The sequence below is a fragment of the Eleutherodactylus coqui genome, chromosome 5 (assembly GCF_035609145.1).
Source record: "Eleutherodactylus coqui strain aEleCoq1 chromosome 5, aEleCoq1.hap1, whole genome shotgun sequence".
NCBI classification, from domain to species: domain Eukaryota; kingdom Metazoa; phylum Chordata; class Amphibia; order Anura; family Eleutherodactylidae; genus Eleutherodactylus; species Eleutherodactylus coqui.
In genome coordinates this window covers 182,946,301-182,963,420 of record NC_089841.1, presented here as the reverse complement: position 1 = coordinate 182,963,420, position 17,120 = coordinate 182,946,301, and the positions used below count along the sequence as shown (strand labels likewise).

Sequence of the window (17,120 nt, the reverse complement as noted above, 5' to 3'; positions counted from 1 at the left end):
TTTACTATACTGTGCAAATCAGGAGTTATTCAATAAATCATTGATCAAATAAAACATTCATCAAAAGGATCCTAAGTGTGTGCTATCCAATCTACTTGTTTACTGTGGAGTCTTGAATGGTGGGACCTTAGGAAATTGCACCATGCCCTCAGCATAGGAAAGTATGCTACCAACCCTTGTTGTAGCCAGTCACAGCATTATTATCACGTCAGTATGATATCTAACATTACTTATACATTGAAGTTTTGAATCATGCAATCACAGAGAGACAAAATGTCTAGAAGACTAGAATTAAATAAAAGCTGAAGGCCAAATCTTAAAAACATGCTCAGTTAAGTTTCAGCTATGCAAAATCAAACCTCTAGTGTAATTAAGAGTATCTCACCCCATGTAGCACTCATTAAACACTGAACATAGCTGTATAGATAATAACAAACTGTTATTCTGCCAATATTTTCTGATTGCACTTTATATAAAGCTACAAACACAAATATGTGAACACCTCTTTTATTGGTGGATTGTAGCCACACTTAATAATAACAGAAGAGAATAAAAGCATTAAGAATACAAGCATGAAATCTCTCTAGATAAATACTAGTAGGAAAGTCATTTAGACTGAATAGCCATACTGTCATAATATACAGAACCACTATTCCAATATGTCAGTTTGTCAAATTCCTTTACAGCTGGAGCCCTATGTGCTATTATTGGGGAGTGGAAATGTCTAGAAGCAACAACAGCTAAGCCGTGAAGCAGAATGCCACACAAGCTCAGAGAATGGGGCCGCCAAGTACTGAAGTGCATAAAAATGTGTCTTCAGTAGTAAAACTTCTAGTTTCAAACTGTCTCTGCAAGCGTCTCTGCACAATAACTGTTTCTTGGAGGCTTCATAGATTGGACCTCCAAGTGTTGGCTGGAGTGATGGAAAAACACACTGGTAATGGATTCCAATGGAAGGACGTTCTCTGGAGTGATAGATCAAGCTGCAAGATTCTGCATACTGCCATATAAATCCCAGTTTTATGAAATTTATGGCCTGAATGTAAACTGTGGAATTTGGAGGGGAATTAATTTTCTGCAATTGTAATGAGTTGGTTGAACTCTTTCAAAGACAGTTCAATGATGAGCAACATAAAAAAATGATATAAAATGGTTTTCTAGGACTGAACTATTGATCACCAGTCCTCAGGATAGGTCATGAATCGTTAATCAGTGGGGATCCATTGATCAGCTGATCACTCGGCTGGATAGAACTGATTTGTTGCCAGAAGCACATAGCTCCATATAAACTGCAGTTTCATGGAATAGTATTATAGGCACAGTTCCCACTCAAGTGAATGTGCTTCCTGGCAACACATCAGCTCCGTACACTATTACAGAAGCCCACCAATCAGTAGAGATGCTGGGTGGTGGACCCCTGCAAATTAACTACTGATGACTATCTTGAGGATAAGTCATCATTATTTAAGTCATGGAAAACCCATTTAGGATTATTTAAAAAAAAAAATAATATACACTCGTTGTCAAAAATCCATTTCCTACAAGGAGCTGTCGTAATCAAATGAAACTTTGTATGTGTGATTGTAATCTTGATATAAGTAAGTGATTACAATATCAGAGAAAAAGGATAATTTTTTGCAGAAAACGGAATACTTGAAAGGAAGCTTTAGTACTCTGCTGGGCCGCCTCTAGCTTGGATGCAAGATATGGGTGGGCATGGAGGCATACAGGTTCTGCATGGTATCTTGTGACATATCACTCCACATTTGTTGTAGCTGAGTTTTTAAATCATGAAAACTCATAGGCTGTCGAGGTTGGCATCCCAGATAGTCCAATAATGTTCTATTGCTGATAAATCGAGTCACCAAGCAGACCATGGAAATGTTGCAACATTGTGGAGGCATTTTTGTGATACCCTTGCTGTGTGCATTATCCTGTTGGAAAATGCCTCTTGGAAGCCGCAATGAGAGTCAGCACAAGTGTCTGCTGAATGTCCTGAACATATCGCTAAGCTGTTATTGTTCCTCATAGCGCTACTAAGGGTGACCGAGCAGACCGTCACATCAGCAGTGGAGACAACATGCTGCTCCACAGCAAAGGCAGGATTGATGTGCTTACTCCTAGGTATCCAGAAATGAACTGGCCCAAACTAAACCTGGATTCATTGCTGAAGACACCCCATCTCCACTCCATAGCAGTCCAGTTTCGACATTCATGACACCTCTGCAAACAAAGGCTAGGATGGGTGGGTGTCAAAGGCAGTACACATAATGGGCGTTGCAAGAAAAATATCTTTCAGCCTAGCTACTGGAAATGGTTTCGACAGACACAGGGGCCTGTAACAATAGTCCCACCAGTGGACAATTAAACAGTTGGAGCTGCTCATGCTTCTCAGAAGATGAGAAGAGCCTCTCTACTGGAGGTCTGTCAAGGGTGTCCTGAGCCCAGTCAACTTATGTACATGCACTCACACATTCACTGGTCCTAAGACCTCTTAACAGTCTGGTCAGAACGGCCCAGGTGGCAAACAATTTGTCAATACCATACAACTTCTTACATTGCAATAAGGATCCCCCTCTCAAACTCTATTAACTAGACGAAATCTCTTCGACTAAGCTCTACACAAGTGGTAAAAGAGGCTTGTTATAGGCCAAAGGTGGAACCACTATTAGTGCCTCAGGTGGCAAGACTGTTCATCTAATCATGCAATAACTAATCATTTGCACATCTGCCTGAGATGTAACTGCATGCTGAGTTTTGCTGCAAAATGACAACTCCTTCTAGGGGCTTGATTTCTTTTTTTTACAAAGATGTGTGTGTACCCCACATTACTATATGCAGAAAGTAAATTTCCTGAAAATAGCCAAGACTCCATATTGCTGCATTGACAGACAAATAAAAATTCTTAACCCTGAAATGGAGAGATGAAAAAAATGAAGGATTCAAAGTACAGGTAGAGGAGCAAACTGTAAATGCAAAATTCTATCTTTTCAACTTTTATGACAACCTTTTGGAAGAGACCCTTCAGAGACGAAGTTTAAAAGTAGGTATCTTGGATTATTTTATTAACATTTTTTTCAACCAAGTTTATAATTCATTCCATATCTGAATTCCCTGTAAACAGCTTGCAGACTACATTTGAGGAGCTTCCACAAAGCCTTTGTAAAGTGAACCAATCAGATTGCTGTTTTTATTTTCTAAAAGTACTTTGACAAATAGTTTGAAAAAGTGAAGCTGAAATCTAATTTGTTGCTTCTAGCACCTTTTCTCTTGCACTATGGGCTGAACTGGATGGACATATGTATTTTTTCCGCTTTGCGTAATATGTTACTGTATTTGTTAATTCTTGCAATGTTTAGTAAACATTTTCTTAATCAGAAAGAACCCCTATAATGTACCAGGCATTGATAGAACTTGTAAGTACATATTATTAATTCGGATGGCTATGATACTGCTAGGTTAACACTGTGTATAACCCTTGCCTTATCATTTTAATAATGAAAAGGCTAATAAGGATTACTTTGATGAAGAGCATAGATTTGAAGGGTTACATCTATCTGACTATAAGGTAAATTTACTAAAGGTATTAACTATATAATGAACCACAGAATCATCTGATTGAGTGCTTTATCAGAACACATAGAAGAATGGTACATAGGGAAAAACCATAATAAAAATTAAGAGAAGAGCAATTGAGTGGAGCACTTAGAAGAGAACTTGAAAAGACTTATTAAATTAGTGAAGCATTTAGAGTAGAGTTTGTAAGTAATTTAGGAAAGCAATTTATTAGAGTGGCTGCAGAAGAACTTATAGGAAACCATTCCAGGACCATTTACAGTTGAGGAGGAGGCTAACTAGGTTTTGAAGGCACCTTAGTATAGAACATTTATAAAAATTATACTGAAATATAAATGGAGAAATATAACTTGAGGCACTCTTTACACAATAATAATATCAGCAGGAGATTGAGGAGTCTGGTCTTTACAGAAATCCCACATAGTAAATTAAAGTTTGCACAACAAGTACAGTAATAATCAATTAAAGCAAAACTCTGCTTAAAAGATCAAAACCTAACGCCACTGAGATTGACTCTGTTTGACTCAATAATGGCTTGGTCCACCTTTTTGGGCAATCACAGTTTCAGACATCGGAGAACACATTCCACAAGGTGGCGAGCATCCTCCAAACTTCACTCAACTCATGCCCGCTGCAGCAGCTCCCTCAGTTGGTGCACACTCTACAGATAAGTGGAAGCAGATCTCACAATCCTTTCCACCATATCTCAAATATGTTCTATGGGGTTACAGTCTGGTGAGTTTGGGGGCAAAGGTAGTGTGGAGAATACACTATCAGGTTACAGTCCGATGAGTCAAAGTCACTCAAGTCATCATGTTTACCCTTGACTGCCAAATGTTGCCTTCTGCTACGCAGAGGAGAGGTGACCACATTATCTGAGTGTAGATTGTGACACTGGCATCACATGGTCCTGCACTACTGATCATAGTACACTGAATGATCATTCCTAATGCAATGATCATTCAATGTACTATGCATCGTGCTTTCTTTCTTTGTTAGCCTTTCTCAAGTAGTTAGCATCACTACTATACATATTTCATTAGATATGGTACTATTATTTTATCAGACTATCAATCAGACTTAATAAAGCTGCTCTTTGCCAGTTCTCTCCTCCTATGTGCCCTCTGCTGTATTAGTTTCCTTGTGTCTTTTCTCTGAACCTAATACATATTCTTCACCAGTGTAAGGTTAAAAAGCTAAAGAAATAAGGGACAATTTGGTATTGTAACTTCACTGTATCATGATGGACATTTTGACTAGCTGTTTTACAGATCTTCATGCATGGCATGTATAAATAAGTTTATCAATACTCTATTGAGCCAAGTGAAATAAAATATAACTCAGTAGAGCTCATTCATCAGCATGGCAGCAGTTCACGGCTCAGTAATACTGTATGTTGTAGTTTTGGATCATTCATTCTTTCATCGGTTAGCATAGAACCTCCAACAGAAAAAATTTAAATATACAGTTGATAAAATTACTATTTTCTAATTCAACTTTAAACAATTCATGGAATAGAGGGTCTAGACCACATAATACTTAAAGGGGTTGGTTGCGCCATGATTGAAAGTTATCCCCTATCCTTGAGAATGGGACTATGGTGCATCCCATGATTTTGCTATAAAAAGTAATCATGCTGCCTGAAGTTCCTATGCCCTGATGCATATATCTATCTATCAGAGACCTCGAAAAATGTCATTTATAGTTCTGTTGTCCTCTTATTTGGGTAAGTGGCCATGTAGGAGTGCAACATGTTTCATACAACTGATCCAACACTAATATGCTAATATCAGCTGTTCATTTTTGAATGCTTAGGTCAATAACATGAAGCAGTTAATGGCAATGGTTTTGTCTACTGTGATTACATTTTTGATCAAATACACCCAAACTAAATGTATAATGTCTATATAGTTTATATGACTATTATTAAGAACTGCACTGTAATGTATAACATTAAAGAACTGTTCTGTACATTCCATATATTGAAAGCCTTTTTAACTGGACCACTAATGCCCATACAGCTTTATTTGTGAAGTTGAAGTAGGAAAACAGATTTATTAAGACTGGCATTTCATACATTTGTTGGAAGTTCATTGGAGTAAAAGGCACCACAATAATTAAAAAGTTCATACCTTAAAAGGGACTGTCTGAGTTGAAGAAACCCTGTCAACAGGTCCCTCATACATTACAATAAAAATCGGTGGTTAGTCACCGCTCCTCCGTGTGTCCCCTGCCATCAGCTATGATTTCTGTTGTCTATTTACAGGCAACTGTGACATCTCATAAACCTGCTGCAACAGCCAATGACAGCACTCGGCCATGATTTCTGAGTGCTGTCATTGGCTGTTGCAGTTTGTTTGTAAACGGAATCAGCATGCAAAGTGGCATTATAGGGAGACAGAAGCCAGCAGCAGAGGTCGAACGGGAGTGCAGGGAGAGGTGAGTAACTGCAAATTTTTTAATTTCAATGCATAGGGGACCCATTAACAGGGATTTCCTTAACTTGGATAGGCCTTTTAATACATTTGGGAAAATTGGTGAAAAAAGTATGACTCGGGCGCTCCAAGGAACCGCCCACACCACGATTCTCAAGTGCAGGAGCCTCCTGACTTCCACAGTGATAGCTCCACCCTTACTGACGGACATCCGGTGGGGGCAGGAAGTGACGTACATTTGCCTTACGGCCTCCATCGTTGTTGCTGAAGACGAAAACGTGCCGGATCGGCGAAATTTGTCTGGCTGGGAGTGCCTGCACTTGGGAATCGTGGTGTGGGCGGTTCCTTGGAGCGCCCGAGTCATACTTTTTTCACCAATTGTCTCACTGCTACCTTCCTAAGGAGTTGAGCTCCAAATCCTGGGGATACAACAGACTTCGGCCATTTGGAACCATTTTTTGGATTTCCATCTATCCATTCTACGTGCCGACCAGGACTCGGAGGTGTTAGGTGGGAGGGCTCTCAAATCTTTGGGGGCTTTTTCCACTTGCACCGGGTAAGTCATTTACATTTCCTATTGTGATCATCGCTTGCACTAGTGTTTAAGAGAGGAGCGCTGTCCTGATTGTTCTTTATTCCATTAATTTAATACATTTGGGGTATTTTGGTCTGTTTTAAAGGCAGAACATGACATTTTCTCCTGCTACAAGTAGGCATAGATTCGTACTACTTTTTGCACATTTTTTTCTGGACATTTGTTAGCTATGACCCTCAGCTACTCACTTTTATCACCGCCACAAAAGTTATGAAAAAGAAATAATTTCTCCTCTGCATATCTGTGTGATTTATAGATGAAGAAGGCATCGCTGTGCTGAAAAATAACCAGTTGGTATTTACCAATTTCTTCAACTATCGTGTACACAAAAATAGTCAGCATTAAAAAGGGAGTAATGAAAATAGAAAGCTCTTTAGTTATAATTCTACAGGTAATATGTAATATTAGAATAATTTCAGCTTTCTATACAGAGTTGTATAATGATTTCATAAGTAGGCTCCGCCAATCTTTTGCATATGTGCAATGTATTATATTATGCGCGGCATGATGCATTGTATATAAATGTGCCCATGCATAAACATGTAGATACAACAGGGAATACATTATCTATAAAAAGCAGCTCAACAAAATGCAGAGATGATTTAGATGAGATCTGAGGAAGGGACATGCATAGCTGACTTTTGAAATATGGTTATTCACACAGTACACTTCTACCATCTATATAACATTTGCTAATTGAAACATTTAGCTACTGTAGGTTCTAACTATATCAGTTTGCCCCCAAGACATGATAAAAAAGAATACATCACTCAAGAGATAAGAATTGGAGACAGTTGCCAGTTTATTGCTCCGAATGTCAGGGATGTGTTTATTGTATCACAATCTTGTTTTTGTTTTTAATACCTCAGATGAAACAAGTCTTTTTGTAAACAAATGCTACACTAAAGTGAGTGTTCCTGCCGGTGTAAATAAAGTGTCAGCATTGTTTATTAAAAGTTATAAAAACTTTCTACTTATAGATTTCATTGCTAATAAAAACGCAGAAATGTATGTACACCTGTTTGATTGCTCACCATGCTAATTTTCAAATTTTGCCCAGCTGTGTACAGCACCTTTAGGGTGCATTCAGACGACCGTATATAGGCTGGGTTTTCATGCCCAGCTGATATACAGTGTCTCTCTCTGCAGGGGGGGGGGGGGGGGGGTTGGAGGAGCCGGGAGCAGTGCTCTGAGCTCCCGTCCTCTCTCTGCCTCCTCTCCACCCCTCTGCACTATTTGCAATTAGGAGAAGCCAGATGGGGGCGGAGCTAATTCCTGGAACTTAGCCCCGCCCCCATTCCGCCTCCTCTCATTACAAATAGTGCAGGAGGGTGGAGAGGAGGCAGAGAGAGGACGGGAGCTCAGAGCACTGCTCCTGGCTCTTCCAGCCTCCTCCCGCTGCAGAGAGAGATGCCGTATATCGGCTGGGCGTGAAAACCCAGCTGATATATACGGTCATGTGAATGCACCCTTAGGGTGACTACCCACTACAGTTCTTTTTCACTCTGAAATTCGCAGCGTTTTTTTTCTGCAGGGGTCTATGGGACTTGTAATGTTAAAATCGCAATCACGCAAAATTGCGATTTTGCGGTAAATTGCAATTTTGCGCGATCACGATTTTAACATTACAAGTCCCATAGTCCCCTGCAGAAAAAAAAACACTGCGAATTTCGCTGGGAAAAAAAAAAACTGTAGTGGGTAGTCACCCTTACTTGGATGCTCCCAGAGCTTGCTGTTGGGGATATTACATATAAAGGATCACATTTTTCATGAGATTTCTCCCCTCTCACAGATATTGCTTTTATTTACAGCTGCCTGCATGCCCCTCTATTTCAATATAATGAAAAAAGGCTAGGCACGGTGTTAGCCAGTAGAGCAAAATATGATTGTTCTCAGTAAGAGAAACCAAGTAATCTTGTTGATATGGTACCTTTTAATGGCTAACAAAAATGCATGATGCTAATGCGAGCTTTCAGACTTTCTCAGTGATGAAGGACTCTAAGTAAGTCTGAAAGCTCGCATTAACATTATGTATTTTTGTTAGCCATTAAAAGGTATCATATCTACAAGATTACTTGATTTCTCTTGCTGGGAACAATCACATTTTCCTCTATTTCAAATAAGGGAGATGGAATAAAACCTCCACAGTGCCACCTATTGGAAGGCAGCAACCCTTCAAGCCAAAGTCAGACTCTTTATACAAGCCTTGTAACAATGACTGGGAATTAAAAGCAAAGCATATTACATAACTGCATATTACCCAGAGGAGCGTGCATGGCCATTTGAGTTTCCTCACTCACCGTCTAGGTGCTCTCCCTAAGGAGAAAGGATAGCGTTTCTAACCCCTGTCCCAGGCCTCTTACTAGCAAGCCAGACTACTGTACATTGATGAAGGGCAAATTCCCTGAAACAGCTGTCTGCACATGGAGTCTGGCTTTGCTTTTAATGCCCAGTCATTGTTACAAGGGTTGTATAAAGAGTCTGACTTTGGCTTGAAGGAATGATGCCTTCCAATAGGTGGCACTGTGGAGGTTTTATTCCATCCTCCTAATTTGCATATTATCCAGAGCAGCGTGGATGGCCATTTGAGTCTCCTCACTCACCGTCTAGGTGCTCTCCCTAAGGAGAAAAGATAGCATTTCTGACCCCCTATTTCAAGGTATAGACTGTGTTGCAACCACTGTCTTCTCAGACAACACAGCTCTGCTATTCTAAAGCCTGGGGGAAAGCCAGAATGAAGTGGAGATAGCAGGGGGAGAGGAGCCAAGTGATGTGTGATGTTATGTACTACAGGGAGACAGAAGAATACAAAGTATTGTTCACTAAATGAGTATACGGCTCACTAAGTTAATAGCATAGTGTGCCAAACGTTCACACGCAAATTTGAATGGATGGCATGTAAATACAAATAGCACATGTGTGTCATGCTATTGATATAGTATGTTAATGTGATATGTGTTAGAACTGCTACATCATACCACGTGTTCCGGGTATGAGATGAAGTCATGTAACTGGATATGAGATAGACTTAGGGCTCCCACACACTTGCGTTTGCGTTTTTTGTTAATGCGATTGTCAATGGGACTTTCTAATGTAAAAAACGCAACGAGTGCAATTTGCGTTTTTGCTGCATTGCATTGCGTTTTTAACATTAGAAAGTCCCATTGAGAATCGCGTTAACAAAAAACGCAAATGCAAGTGTGTGGGAGCCCTTACAGAGGCATTTCAGTTACAGACAGTATATTAGTAAGGAAATCATACTGCAGTTAAGCCATTTGCACACTATTTTTATAAAAATCGGAAAACTTTTATTTTTACTTATCAACATTTTTGAGATCTCTTCTTAGTTGGTATTCCAGGACTTTCTCTTTCCCCCACTATTTATGATTGGTGGGAAACCCACCACCTAGATCCCCACCAATCAGCTGATTCCTGGAACCGCTGTCACTGTGGTCAGCAGAAAGTGCTGACCTCAGTGCAGCAGCCCTTGTTGCCATTACAGGTGCAACTTCTGGTGAATTCGATGGCAACTGCACCTGCAATACCATCCTGGGCTAGTCCTGGGAAGCAATAGAAAACAAAAAGTCTTGGAATACTGCTTTAAACTAGAGAATATGATTGAAGTACATCTCAGTTGTGCAGTGTAATCATTTCAGAAGGTCTTCAGAACCCTCTAATGACAGTTTAACAGCCGTATATTTTTCATCTTTTTCATTTAGCAACTCTTGTCTGTACCACGTTACTATAATAGATTAAGGTGAACCCAACACCATCTTTCAGGTACATGTTGTCCATGAGATTTTCTGGTCACACTCCTCTCCTCTGTTTGCAGTATGTGAATGAGAGAAGGTCTATATGACTCTGAGGCTATTTCCTTCCTCCCTTGTTTGCCAGCACAACAATTCCAGTATGTATTAAAGTGAACCTATTACACTGAAAATACAATTTATTCTGCAGGCATCATGTTATAGAGCAAGAGGAGCTGAACAGATTGTTATATAGTTTTGTCGGAAAATATTTAGTATAACTTGATGAATAACTATTAACTACCTCTTTATGCACACTTGTACAGGGACGGCTGTCAATCACTAAATAGGCCCGCCCACTGGACTCCTAACCCAGAATGGAAAAATTACAAGTTACACTGAATCTTTCCCCACAAATATGTATAGCAATCTTCTCAACTTCTCCTGTTCTATATGTTGCCTGCAGACTGGACTGCATTTTGAACTTGAAAGAATCCCTTTAAACATCACCCGTGAAGAAGACATATAGGAGCAGCTTAAAATAGGGCCCTACCTCCTTAATTGTTTGGAGCACATCAGAGCTGGACAGATCCAAGGAGCAAGGTAATCAATGTGCCTAGAAAATTTGTTACGTATGCCTAATTTTTAGGGTTCTTTTCCCATCATGTCTACAATAAAAAGTCAAGTTGGCTTTTGAACTGGCCCAAATGGCTCCTGAGTTCAACAATGCATTGTCCACAACTGGTTTAAATAAACTAGAAGTCTCAGCAGTTTGGCATAGTTAGTAAATCATTAACCTTCACTGAAAGGAGTGAACTTTTTACAGCCATTCTCTGTGGTGTATGTATAGATAATGCTCTTTATGTAATTGGTCAAGGAAGCTTTTATCAAAAAGAAAGATAACAGAAGGAATCCTAATTACATGGGGCACAATAAAATGACAAGTGATGTACTCTACATGTGCATAAGAAATGTGTTTAACTAATGGCACAGCTCCAGTGTCATAAGGCCCTGATTAATCATCAGCTTTTCACCACAACTCTTCTATTTAACACATATGGAAGAACTGTCATCATTTTTACCATGTGTTCCTTTTAAGTAATCATTTCTGCAAGTGTTTAACATGTCTCATTATGAAGCAAGTGTTGTATGAGATTAAATTATAGTTCTGGGTACAAATGAGCAGATGGCCTGTACCTATATGTACTAAACGAAAGGTGCAAGTTATTAATTTAGTAAAATTACTGTAATACAGCACTCGGAGCTGGCATCAGCACCCAGCAAACCCAGGCGGCTGCTGAGATCCACTGTGGCTCGGGTCACCACTTCCCATGGTGGCCAGGGGTTGGATCAGGCCGGTTCTCTTTGGTCCTCCCTCACCTGTTGCTGAAATAACAGCCGATTCAGGAAATCAGAGAGAAGAGGGATTCCAATCCGTTTCCTTTGAATTCAATTATCTTGAGGACACTGATACAGTTGAATACTGAGGTCATTGAGGGTGCAAGGAAGTATTCGGCTTCCTGGCCCACCACGTCTCACTTCCTATCAGACACAGGCAGTTAAATTACACTTGTATCTCAAATACCTCAAATGCCGCCAAACACTTGAAGCCTATATGAAAATGATCTTCAGTGTGTTCACATGACAGTTTGTAGAGTCAGACAGAGGGAGAGGGTTGAGTTAGAGGGCAACATTTGAACTCGCTGAACACCTTTCAGAACTTTTATGTCCATAGAGTAGATAACAAAACTGCATTTCTCTCATTATATTAAGTAATATATTCTATATCTAATTTGTGAATGACTCTACAAATGACAGTTAAAGGGTGCTTCTAATGTTACTGGTGTTCTCATTGTCTGAAAGTACATCACGTGGTGGTTTCTAAGCCTCTCCTACAAAGTTTCTCTGCAGTAGAGGATTTGGGCATCGTATGGTTGTCTTGGCAACGGTACCAACTTATGTGTTGGCTGTGCCTTGCAGTAGGAGTTTTAAACTTTTGGCAAAAGACAAGAATGGAAACAGCATTGGAGGTGCACTTTAAGAGGCGCAGTAATATTAATAGTACATGTGCCAAATTATTGCCAATAAGCCTGCCCAGCTTTGCCCATCCTTCTGCTAAATGATTTGTTAATCAATGTATTTGCTGTTTCCCCTTTGTTATAACTATTTCATTAAATGTCTCCTCATAACTCTGATTTTATCATAGACCTGTGCCTAACCTACACTAATCCAGTGGGCACTGAACCAACAGTAGTATCAGACAGATGGTATATCTAAAATGGCAACATGTAGAGAACCTTTCACAGCCAAAAGAACACTCCATAGACTACTGTGTTGTATTGGCACAGCTCAAGGATTACTTGTATTGAAAAGACAAACATGGAAGCAGCACCAGAAACCCCCAAGGTAAATGCTAATAAAGCAGCACCACAACTGCTTGTCTACTTTGTTCCAATATTTCAGGCAGTTTTAATTATTTGTAAAAGTCACTGCGTCTGAAAGTGGTCACTGATAATATCCTGTACAGCGATGTGTGGTCTCGCTATTCTATTCAAGCTCACAGATAAAACATTTAACAGACTGAGACCCAGTGTCAGAAATGTTTGCCTTTCTCTCAGTTATAAGCCTTCTTCAGAAGATCCAACCATGACATTGCCATTCTAGAGAAGCAGTCAACCCTTTCAGGTGGACACAATGGTATCACTCCTTAGATCTTATGTGTTAACACCATATCCAGTATCCCAGATACTATTAGACATACATCCGCAATGCTGCCTTGAAACATCAGATGTGACACAAATAACACATGGTTTGAGTCAAGTAATTAGATTCTTAATAAAAAAAATTGAAAATGTTGAGGATTAAATCCAGCCTGGAGTACACAAAAGACTTTATGTACTCTTAATAACAAATGTAGGCAGCGTGTAGAAAAATCAATGAAGAGGAGTAAACCATAAAGAAAACCGTATGATATTTTCCAATTAAGCAAAGCTACTCAATTTAATCCATTTTTTATATCTAAGCGCTATGTTGCTATGTGCTTTTCTTATTCATCTGCTATTGCTATAATAATAATCAAGAAATCTCATTAGCATCAAGCCAATCTTTGTCATAAAAGTCATCAATGATGTGAGGTAAGCATGATGTTTTGACACTATTTAACCAGTGATGTATAAATATTCTTAATATGTTCATATGTACAACCATGTTTCAATGACTGTTAGAGTTTGGTCTAGAGCTTGTTTAATAAGATATTGTCAGGATCTACTAGTATATCCATTCTATAGATCTGGCCACATAAGGTTAACAGTATTAGAAGTATTGGCTGATTCTTACATTACAGGCTAACACATGGTTTTGATAAGAATTAACCACATGTCTAAAGATGCTCTTGCCTTATGAGCAATAGCTGCTTCCTTGGTTAGCAGCTAATGATTACCTATGTGTGTCCATAATTATTAATACAGTTATAATACAATACATAATAATTTCCCAAACCATTTAAATATTTCTTTTTTGTTTCAAAAAAACAAAAAAACTGTAAAAAGAGACTCCTAACCTTATCTCATCTATAGCATATTCTGCAACGCACATTCCAATTGATACAGTGTATCTATTTGGCCCTCAGCTCTTGAACGATTTCACATTATAACTAAGAAGGGCTTTTAATAAACATTTCATAGCACAGAAACACATTGAAGCCACAAAGCAAAGACATCAAATACATAAGAAAATTTTTCCCTGATCTAAGTGGCAAAGATGTAAGAATCTAACCATTGTAGAGCAGCAGAAGGAACTCAGCAAAGGGAATCAGAAAGATTGAAATCTAAAAGACTTCATATTCACATTTAATAATAGTCAAAATGAGAAGCAGAAGATCAAAAGCAAAAAAAAATCTCACCATCCTGCCTAAAAAGATACAGAGTTGTATCTACTCAAAGATTAACTTTCACTTGCACAATATTTGGCTTCAAAAGAGCACCAGGTGCAGTGGGATCAGATGTGGACACTTACACTGCCCTGTTATTCTAATGAATACAAAGTCCCAGAGTGAGAAAGTTCAATCACATCCAACATCCACATCTCTACACGCTCAATGGGATGTATAGTATAACTGTCCAAAACGTCATATAGTGTACCAAAGAGCTGATAACACCTATACATCCACTTTTTACACTGTCAGATATCTAGGTTAAGTACTGGAATATTCATAATCATTCCTATTCTGACAGTAAGGAAGAGCAACACACAGCACAAAGCTACTTTCTCGGAAGAATACAGTGAGAGCATGTGCTTTTTGTGTCCTACATACTAGTTTTGTAAAATTCTCCTATATCTTGCAGCACCAAGACAATCCTAATTGATTAAACCTTGAAAGATATAGCACATCCCCTGCTGCTACTTTCCTTGTCTTTATACCTTTCTATAACATTTAAAGCACTCAATACATTAACAATTTAAAGGGCAAGTGCTTGCAGGAAAAAGAGAAATACATTGTTATCAGTGATGCTGAGCATTTTCTTACCTTCGCTGTGGGCTCCGAGAATCAGGATGAGGAAGAAGAGGATGAAAGGGTGGACATAGAGACCAGAAGACTGGCATATTCCACGGGTCAACATGACAGAAGCTTAGACTCTAAGGAAACCAGGATAAGTAAGGGTAGTTGAGCAAGACTTCCAGCTCTGGTCTGCACATCCACTGAAAGATGTCTGGGGTGAGATTCACAAGGACTCATTCATGTGAGCAACTCTCCTGGTGTGGCTATTGATTAAAGGGGAAGAGGAAAGAGAGGCACAGAAATGCACAGAGAGGGCTCTGTGCTTGTTTATGAAAAGAATGATACTGTACTGAAATGGAGAAGGAGGGAGAGAGACCAGGCAGTGAGATCAAGAAGAGAAAGAGGGCAGGCAGGGACTATGAAAGGAAGGATGTAGACAGCAGTAAGAAGAGTCAGTGACAAATTGGAAGATACAGCAATGATCTGCAAAGAAGGGACTTGCTACAGAGGACGAAGAAGGGAATGAGAAGGCGAGAGGGATGCAGGGAAACAAAGAAACAAAATCTTCAGTACAAACCTAATGTGACAGACTGTGTGTTGGGATGTGGTAGGCTGCTGCTAGGAAGCATTCATATTATAACATCCAAGGCAACGCACCGAGAGAATGCAGGCACAAAGTGCTATAAGGCACAGACAGATGGAAGGAAAGGCATGCACTAAAGAAAACTGCAGTGGGCACTGTGCAATGGGATAGTCAGGGTAAAAATAGACACTACAGTATGTATGGGATCTATGCATCGAACTATCGCATGAGCAGACATAGACTTTTAATTCAACTGCATGGTAATTATTGTGGTATTAATACATTTCCTGATTTAAAGGTGCAGTACAGGGCTTCTTCATATTCAATTGTATCAACATACTGTATATTTATAGTGAACATGTGCACTATTTACACAACACACAAATGTTGCTTTAGTTTCTTGTTTACAAAATACACATTTTTATACAAGTGAAATGTCATTTTGTGACACTAGTGAGGAATTTAAGATATTTTTTTTGGTTACTTTGATCCCTACTAAGGAAAATGTACTTTTCAATTCAATAAGTGTTTTTCTGATATTCTCCTCCAGTATTGCTTGCTGCTTTTCTACTCTAATCTGGGATAATTTACATAATTCATATGTGTTTTTCCTGATTCAATATCTGGGTCATTTAATCTGAGATGTTTCACTGTACTTTCAATTAGTGTTCGCAAGAGTTAAATCATTCATGGTTCCTCCTGAGTTCATGCATTATGGTTTTGGTCTCTGGGGACAAGATTTGTAATTCTTTTCTGTATTAATAAAATCTTATTTTATGTTAAGTTTTGGATTAAAGGATTGTTTTATGAGTCGGGGACTGCTGAGATTTTGTATAAGGAAATTGTCATACAGATTAACAAAGCTAAAACATATGAATATGCATTTGTTCTCCAGCAGCTCCGTTATTTATATGAGGAGGTGGTTATCAGTGAGTCTTGGTTATACATTCGATGCTATGTAAGAATGAATGCAGGGGCGTAGCTAAGTGTCCCAGGTGGTATAGGGATGCCAGTGGGAAGCAGGGAGAACTGAGATGGACAGTTCTGCAAGAATGGATGGAACTGAATTCTTGCCCTGGGTTAAACTAAGCGTGTCTTCCTATGCCTTTGATTAATGTAGCAATTAATATAACCAATGACTATAGGCTTGATAGAGCATATATTCATAGGCAACTGGAGGTTGGCAATGGGTACTGAGTCTACTTCCTGTCATTAGTTATTTTAATGGGCACCAAGGCATGAGTGATTTAGAACAACGGAAAATGTAATGGAAATAATATCAATAGTAGAGTGATAGTATAATCACTGATTAAATATAAATTATTTTCTCATTTGATTACTAAGCTGGTGAACAAATTTGGCATTTAGTATATTGAGCATGTAAAACAAAAATCAATGCGAAATACATTATTGAATGATTCACACCTTTCAGGTTGTTACATTTTATGTAAAGGTGCAGATATAGGGTAAAGGAAATAAAGAAATATCATAGTAACACTCTAAGAATGAGTACAATAAACTTGGAATGCATCATCTTATTCCATAATACCGAAGCCAAGAAGCAGCATGGTTTGGTTCAGTTGGGAAAATAATAAGCTGTAGTTGCCAAGCTTTAATCTTCATATAGAATTTCAAAGGGTAATTTAGTTAAATCTGCTAGCTTGTAAGGGGCATTAGAAAAAGTTAA

General features: G+C 38.9%; 1 protein-coding gene across 1 annotated transcript in view; it reads right to left on the bottom strand.

Moving 5' to 3' along the window:
- SEZ6L (seizure related 6 homolog like) overlaps positions 1–14,971 on the bottom strand; it is a 387,992-nt gene extending 373,021 nt beyond the window's left edge. The window contains exon 1 of the mRNA XM_066604979.1: positions 14,878–14,971. Coding sequence (XP_066461076.1) covers positions 14,878–14,971 — 94 coding nt within the window. The remainder of the gene's footprint in view (positions 1–14,877) is intronic.
- Positions 14,972–17,120: the final 2,149 nt, after the last annotated feature.